Source organism: Hemiscyllium ocellatum, chromosome 37 (genome assembly GCF_020745735.1).
Source record: "Hemiscyllium ocellatum isolate sHemOce1 chromosome 37, sHemOce1.pat.X.cur, whole genome shotgun sequence".
NCBI lineage: Eukaryota > Metazoa > Chordata > Chondrichthyes > Orectolobiformes > Hemiscylliidae > Hemiscyllium > Hemiscyllium ocellatum.
The window spans coordinates 39,037,809-39,045,789 of record NC_083437.1 but is presented as its reverse complement, the minus strand read 5'-3'; the positions used below and the strand labels follow the sequence as shown (position 1 = coordinate 39,045,789).

Sequence of the window (7,981 nt, the reverse complement as noted above, 5' to 3'; positions counted from 1 at the left end):
AAGGGAAGAGACCAGAAGAAAGTAAAAGAAAGGTGAGAGGGAAATTTGTGGGGGGTGGGGGGGTAGTCAATGAAAGAGAGAAGGAGATTTTCCGGGATTGCGGGAGGGAGTAGGAATGGTAGTGAAAGAGGCAAAATAAATGACAAGAAAGGGAGGGAGGAAGAAGGAAGAGGTTGAGAGAAAGATATTCAGAATGAAAGTGAGCAAGGGACAGAGAGAGGCAGTAGGAATACAGAGATACCCAAATACACTGGAAGAGCAAGAGAGAGACAGACATAATGGGAAGGAGAGAGAGAGAGAGAGAGAGAGAGAGAGAGAGAGAGAGAGACACAGGAAGTGGAGTGCACTCAAAGTAAGTAGAACGAGAGACAGAAAGCTGCATTAAAAGGCAAAAAAGAAATATAGTGAAATAAAAGAATAAACAAAAAATATCCTGGACATTAATTCAATATTTTAATCCAAATTTCAAACAAAAACATTTAACAAAGTGAAACATTTGGGCTGTTAAGAATATCATTGAGTAAACTAGGCTATAATATTTGTCACAATTTCATTTTCCTGATTTGTGGAGTCTGTCACTCTGGCTCCAGAGTAAAATTTGCACTCGATTGACTAAATAAAATTAAATTGCACACTTACTCTCTCGCTTCGAAGTAAGTAATAAGCTGGTCTGTCAGCAGCAGGGGGGTTTAACTACACAACCTGCAATTTTTCTCCTGTATGTTCTCTGCTTTTCTGTAGCACCAACTCTTCCCTCTGTTCAAACCAACCTCAGACGTTATCCCCATCTGTGAACCAACACCCCTGGTCAAAGTTCAAATAACACAGCCCAATGAAAAAAGAACTGCAATTGAAGCAAATGTTAACATCTGAGACAAGAAGCAACACCCAGATCCTCTGAATTTAAAAAAAAGATACAGTAGACATTGGACTTTGGACCTCAGTCATAGTCATAGAGCCATACAGCACGGAAACAGACCCTTCAGTCCAAACAGTCCATGCTGACCATAATCCCAAACTAAATTAGTCCCACCTGAATGCTCCTGGTCCATATCCCTCCAAACCTTTTCTGTTCATGTATTTATCTAAGTGTCTTATAAACATTGTAACTGTGCCTGCATCCCCTACTTCCTCAGGAAGTTCATTCCACACACTAATCACCTTCTGTGTAAAAAAGTTGCCTCTTAAAAATATGTCCCCTAATCTTGAAATCTTCACTGTTAAGTTCTTTTTCCCTGAGGTTCTTACACACTTGATGCAACTACAACACACCAACTTCTGTGAATAAGCGAAATTTTATTAAGCGCAGTACAATACAAGCTTTGGAGAAACCCTGGACACTCTTCACCAGGCTTGTGAGGCGTGTCCAGGGAAGCTCTCTGAACAAAGGAAACAGTCCTTCCTTTATACAAAATCTTTACATGACGGTCTGTAATGCCCACAAGACAACACCCAGTCACTCCCCAACAGTCACATATCACTCAAGACACAGTGCAGCGACCACCTCCCCTCCACAAACAATGTCATGCAAACCATTCCTTAATAGCCAGATCTGGTGTGAGTTGTATTTTTTGTAACTACAGGGAGTAGTCGAAATTCCATCTAGAATGTTCTTATTGATTTCTGAATAGGGGATGATGATACAAATGGATCTGAGTGGCAAGGGAATGGCCAAGTAAATGGCTCTGAATAATAGGAGATGATAACGTAATTTTCTTACAGTTTATCTGTAAGTCAGAGGCATCCCACCCTAGCCTCAGGACATTCAATTTCCTGCAGGTCAGCAGAGCAAATTAATTCTTTAATATCACACCACCCAAGGGAAAAGATATTTGCTATTAGCCCGATCTATGCCCCTCGTGATTTTTAAATCTCTCTCCTCAGTAAGCTCATTTTTTTCCCCTCAGCTGCTACATCTCCAGTTCCAGTTAAAAATCCTTCTCCGTGGATGTATTGATACACAACCTGGTTCTTACCACAGCCTACAGATCATTCAGAATACACCACCTCCCGTCCACACACCAATACCCCATCCTCACATATTGATCCTTTGAGAATCACCTCGAGCTCTTTGTTTCTGGACCTCCCACACCTCCCCATTTGTCACCTCCCCAACCTTCAGTTCTCACACGAGGAACCAGCTTCCAATCTTGTCCGTGGCCACCACCCCCATCTCTCCCTTAATCCCAGCCTCCAGTGGCACACATACCAGTCCCTTCCCGCTCCGATCTACTTCAGCATACCCAGGTCCAACGTATGCTCAATGCAGTTACAAACACAGAGGTGGGAACAGTGCATCATGGTATTACCTAATGGTCGGTAAACTCATGAGAAATGGTTATCTGATCCAGCGATGACACTTCAGTGCCCAGGGAGCGAGAAGATTGTCTGTAATCAAAGGTCATTGAGGTCAACGCTGGTCTCATCATTCTTGTCAAAAACATCGAGCTCAGCACAAACAACAAACTGAAGTAAAAGCCTTGTGACCTGTACAACACAGCAGTGGGCTCTGCACTGATGAGTCATTGAAGTATTTTGTCTGTGGGGCGGCTGGTCTGAAGCACTTAAAGCCAAAACATCAACACTTTCTTCCACATTGTGACACAGTCTGCATTAGACTTACCAGGCATCTGAACTAGAGCAGCAGTACAGCCCAAGTAGGAAGACTGGCATTGTCTGATGAGTCTAACATATTGTTTAAGATATGTTTTGAGGGAATTCGTTCCCTTTTCGAGTGGTCGGTTAGCTGAATTGGCTGGAGAGCTGGCTTGCAGTGCAGGGTGAAACCAGCAGCATGGGTTTAATTCCAGCACCAGCTGAGGTTACCATGAAGGGCTCACTTTCTCAAACTCTCCTCTCGCCTGAGCTGTGGTACCCACCAGCAGACCCCCCTCTCTCCTGCTAATGAGAGAGAAGCCTTCCTGACTTCCTCAGCGATCTCATCCAAAGCTCTTATTCAATTCGAAGATACTTAATTGTAAGACGCATCACAGTCATTTTGCCCTCACCAAAAAGGATATATTTCACTGTACCATACAAACAGGAGCTGAATGCCCCCTTCCATAACTGCATACGACAGTCTATTGAGGTCAACATTGGGGCTTCTTTGAAAGTTCAAGTCAAAAAGGGATAAGACAATTCTTCGAGGCCAGGACACGTGTTGCACCGTTATAACTCTCGGCTGTGGAGGAAATAGGTGGAGGCTCTGATCCGGCAGATAGCGTTGGGGTTTGTTGGAGCCCGTCCACTCCAGGCTGACAGCATCCTTGCATCTATGCACTTTTCAACATCTTCTTTCTCCTTTCATACTTTCTTCATCTTCGAGGCTGGAGCGAGGTCAGCAATACAGTGGTTGTAGCGTCGGCGTTGTAAAATGGGACTCCTAGCAATGCCCAGGGCCTGGGTTCTTGGTGACATTAGGCCCAGGGCCTGGGCATTCGGCGGCATTAGGCCCGGGCCCTGGGCTCTCGGCGGCATTAGGCCCGGGCCCTGGGCTCTCGGCGGCATTAGGCCCGGGCCCTGGGCTCTCGGCGGCATTAGGCCCGGGGCCTGGGCTCTCGGCGGCATTAGGCCCGGGGCCTGGACTTTTGCCGGCATTAGGCCCGGAACCTGGGCTTTCGGCGGCATTAAGCCCGTGGTCTGGGATCTCGGCGGCATTAGGCCCGGGGTCTGGGCTCTCGGCGGCATTAGGCCCGGGGCCTGGGCTCTCGGCGGCATTAGGCCCGGGGCCTGGGCTCTCGGCGGCATTAGGCCTGGGGCCTGGGTTCTCGATGGCATTAGGCCTGGTGCCTGGGCTCTCAGCAGCATTTGGCCCGGACCCTGGACTCTCAGCGGCATTTGGCTCAGGGCCTGGGTTCTTGGCTGCATTACGTCCAGGCCCTTGACTCTCGGTGGGATTAGGTCCAGGTCTTTGACTCTCGGCGGCAGTTGGCCTGGGCCTTGGTCTCTCAGCGGCATTTGGCCCGGGCCCTGGTCTCTCAGCGGCACTTGGCCCGGGCGCTGGACTCTCGGTGAAGTTTGACCCAGGCCCTGGACTCTCGACGGCACTTGGCCTGGGCCCTGGACTCTCGGCGGCATTTGGCCCGTGGCTCTCGGCGGTACTTGGCTCGGGCCCTGGACTCTCTGCAACATTTGTCCCAGGCCCTGGTCTCTCGGCGGCATTTGGCCCGGGCCCTGGACTCTCTGCGGCATTTGGCCCGGGCCCTGGGCTCTCTGCGGCATTTGGCCCAGGCCCTGGGCTCTCTGCGACATTTGGCCCGGGCCCTGGACTCTCTGCAACATTTGGCCCAGGCCCTGGTCTCTCGGCGGCATTTGGCCCAGGCCCTGGACTCTCTGTGACATTTGACCCGGGCCCTGGGCTCTCGGCGGCACTTGGCCTGGGCCCTGGACTCTCTGCGACATTTGGCCCGGGCCCTGGACTCTCGGCGGCACTTGGCCTGGGCCCTGGACTCTCTGCGGCACTTGGCCCGGGCCCTGGACTCTCTGCGACATTTGGCCCGGGCCCTGGACTCTCTGCGGCATTTGGCCCGGGCCCTGGGCTCTCGGCGGTACTTGGCCCGGGCCCTGGACTCTCTGCGACATTTGGCCCGGGCCCTGGACTCTCGGCGGCACTTGGCCTGGGCACTGGACTCTCGGCGGCACTTGGCCCGGGCCCTGGACTCTCTGCGACATTTGGCCCGGGCCCTGGACTCTCTGCGGCATTTGGCCCGGGCCCTGGACTCTCTGCGGCATTTGGCCCGGGCCCTGGACTCTCTGCGGCATTTGGCCCGGGCCCTGGGCTCTCTGCGGCATTTGGCCCGGGCCCTGGGCTCTCTGCGGCATTTGGCCCGGGCCCTGGGCTCTCTGCGGCATTTGGCCCGGGCCCTGGACTCTCTGCGGCATTTGGCCCGGGCCCTGGACTCTCTGCGGCATTTGGCCCGGGCCCTGGACTCTCTGCGACATTTGGCCCGGGCCCTGGACTCTCTGCGGCATTTGGCCCGGGCCCTGGACTCTCTGCGGCATTTGGCCCGGGCCCTGGACTCTCGACTGCATTTGTCCTGGGCCCTGGGCTCTCAGTGAAGTTTGGCCCAGGCCTTGGACTCTCGGCGGCACTTGGCCTGGGCCCTGGACTCTTGGCAGTGTTTGGCTCAGGCCCTGAATACTCGACAGTGTTTGGCCTGGGCCCTGGATTCTTGACCGCATTTGACCCGGGCTCTGGACTCTCGAGGGCATTGGGCCTGGGGTCTGGACTCTCAGTGGTGTTTGACCTGGGCCCTGGGCTTTCAGCAGCATTGGGCCTGGGCTCTGGGCTCTAGGCAGCATTAGGCCCAGGGCCTGGACGCTCGGTGGCATTGGGCCTGGGGTATGGACTCTCAATGGTGTTTGGCCCAGAGCCTGAGCTCTAGGTGGCATTGGGCCTGGGCTCTGGGCTCTAGACAGTATTAGGCCCAGGGCCTGGACGCTCGGTGGCAGTGGGCCTGGGGCCTGGACTCTCGGCGGTGTTAGGACTGGGGCCTGGACTCTCGGCGGTATTAGGACTGGGGCCTGGACTCTCGGCGGCTTTGGGCCCAGGGCCCGGACTCCCGGCTGTATTGGGCCCGGAACCAGATCACTCGGCGACATTAGGCCCGGGGCCTGGACTCTCGGCGGCAGCAGTGCCCAGACTAGAGACATGTTGTCAGAGCTTGGGGTTTACTGAAGCATCGGCATCATTGTTGCTGTTCCAGGAGTGAGAACACCTCCCAGAGACCTTGCAGAAGCCCTGGAGCTGCGCTTGAGACCCCAACTTGAACAGTAGATGACGTTCTATTTCGGTAATTTCTCCTTTTTCTTTTTGTAGCTCAAGTTGGCGCTGGACTGTGGCGACAAAACATTTCTCACTGTATCTTCAAGGTATATGTGGCATTAAATAAATCATTCATTCATTCAAAAAAAAACTAGCCAATGACAAGATGCAAGCAGTTTAGCACAGAAAGATCGACAAGCAGCAGCAAACCTGGGGAAATATTAAAGCAGAGGAAATAATAAACTTGGCAGTCTCTGAAATCCATTTATACATCAAAACTTCCTCATCCCCCAAATGTGCCAATCAAATCAATACATGTACCATATGTGAACAGAAGATAAAGTCATACCCTGCAATAGCCATGTTTGTAAATTTAAGCTTGTATGAGCAATTGCATAAACAGGAACACACAGTACGAAAGTAATCTGGAGGTAACTTGCAACTTTCTTCAGTGAACCTTGCAAGAAGCTTCTCAGAGTCTGAACAGTTGTGAAATAATGAGGTGATCACAGGCACGACTGAAGAGATGTGCTTCAAGGAGGCTCTTAAAAATAGGAAAGGTTTAGACCATAAGAAATAGGAACAGGACTGGACTGTTGAGGCAGTTCAGTCATTCAAGAGGATTCTGGCTGATGCAATATTCCTCACATTCACTTTCCTGCCATTTCCCTGTCTGATCTAGCATCTATGTCAGCCTTAAATACATCGATAGCTCTCTGTGGCAAGGAATTCCAAAGACTCACAATACTCTGAGAAAAAATTCCTCCTTATTTCAGTCTTAAATTTGCACCTGTTTATTGTGAGAATTAGCCCATTAATCCTGGGCTCTCCATGAGGGGAAATATCCTCGTGGCATTTCCTCTGTTAAACTCCTTAAGAACCTGATGTATTTCAATGAGATCACCTCTCATTCCTCTGAACTCCAGAGAGTAGAATCCTAATTTGTTTAGCCTTTGCTCATAAGACAACCATTCCATAAGTGGGATCATCTGAGCGAACCCTTTCTGAACTGCCTCCAATCATAGGACATCTTTCCTCAAATAAGGGGACCAAACTACACACAGTATTCCAGGTGTGGTCTCACCAGCACCTTGTACATTTGCAGTAGGACTTCCCTATTCTTATACTCTAAGCCCTTTGAGATAAGGGCCAACATCCCATTAGCTGAAAATGTGTTGCTGGAAAAGCGCAGCAGGTCAGGCAGCATCCAAGGAGCAGGAGAGTCGACGTTTCGGGCATGAGCCCTTCTTCAGGAATCTGAAGGGGCAACATCCCATTAACATTCCTGATTAGCTGCTGCACCTGTGTGCTAGCTTTCTGTGTTTTGTGTACAAGTACCCCTCCCAAGTCGCTTTGCAATCCAACTTTCTGCAGCTTTTCTCCAGTTAATTAATATTCTGCTTTTTGTCCTTCTTTCCAAAATGAACAACTTCACTTTTTCCCACAATTTGCCAACTTTTTGCTCACTTATTAATCAATGTTTCTTTGTAAACTGCTTGTACCTCATTCACGATTTGTCTTTTCACCTATTTAGGTGTTGTCTATAAATTCAGCTACAGTACATTTGCCTCCTCCCTCCAAATCATTAATATATATTGTCATTAGTTGCAGTCCCAGCACTAATCCCTGTGAAATGGCACCGGTTACTGGTTGCCAACCCAAAATTTTCCAAATGTTCTGCTATTATTCCCTCAATAATGGACTCCAACATTTTTTCCAGCAATAGATGTTAGATGAATTGGCCTTCCTCCCTTTTTGAATTTGGTGTCACATTGGCAGTTTTTCAACCTTCTGCCAATTGCCTAGAATCCAAAACCCTTTTGGTAAATTACAGCCAAATCATCCACTACCACTGCAGCCACATCTTTTAGGATCCTCAGACACAAGCCATCAGGACCACAGGACTTACCTACTTTCAACCCCATGAGTTTTTCTAATGCTATTTCTCTAGTGATGGTCATGGTAATAATTCCTCCCCTGCATCCTTTAGTACTAATGGGATGTCTTAAGTATCTTCCAGCATACTGATGCGAAATATGTGTGGCACAGTGGCTCAGTGGTCAGCACTGCTGCCTCACGGGACTTGGGTTCGATTCCAGCCCTGGGCAACTGTCTGTGTGGAGTTTGCACATTCTCCCTGCACCTGCGTGGGTTTCCTCCGGGTGCTTCTGTTTCTTCCTACAGTCCAAAGATGTGCAGGTTAGGTGAATTGGCCAT

General features: G+C 50.2%; 1 protein-coding gene across 1 annotated transcript; it reads right to left on the bottom strand.

Annotated features, from left to right (window-relative positions):
- Positions 1-3,303: 3,303 nt before the first annotated feature.
- LOC132833592 (basic proline-rich protein-like) lies at positions 3,304-5,652 on the bottom strand. Its single transcript, XM_060851966.1, has one exon. It carries the CDS (start codon positions 5,650-5,652, stop codon positions 3,304-3,306), a length of 2,349 nt encoding a protein of 782 aa, XP_060707949.1.
- Positions 5,653-7,981: the final 2,329 nt, after the last annotated feature.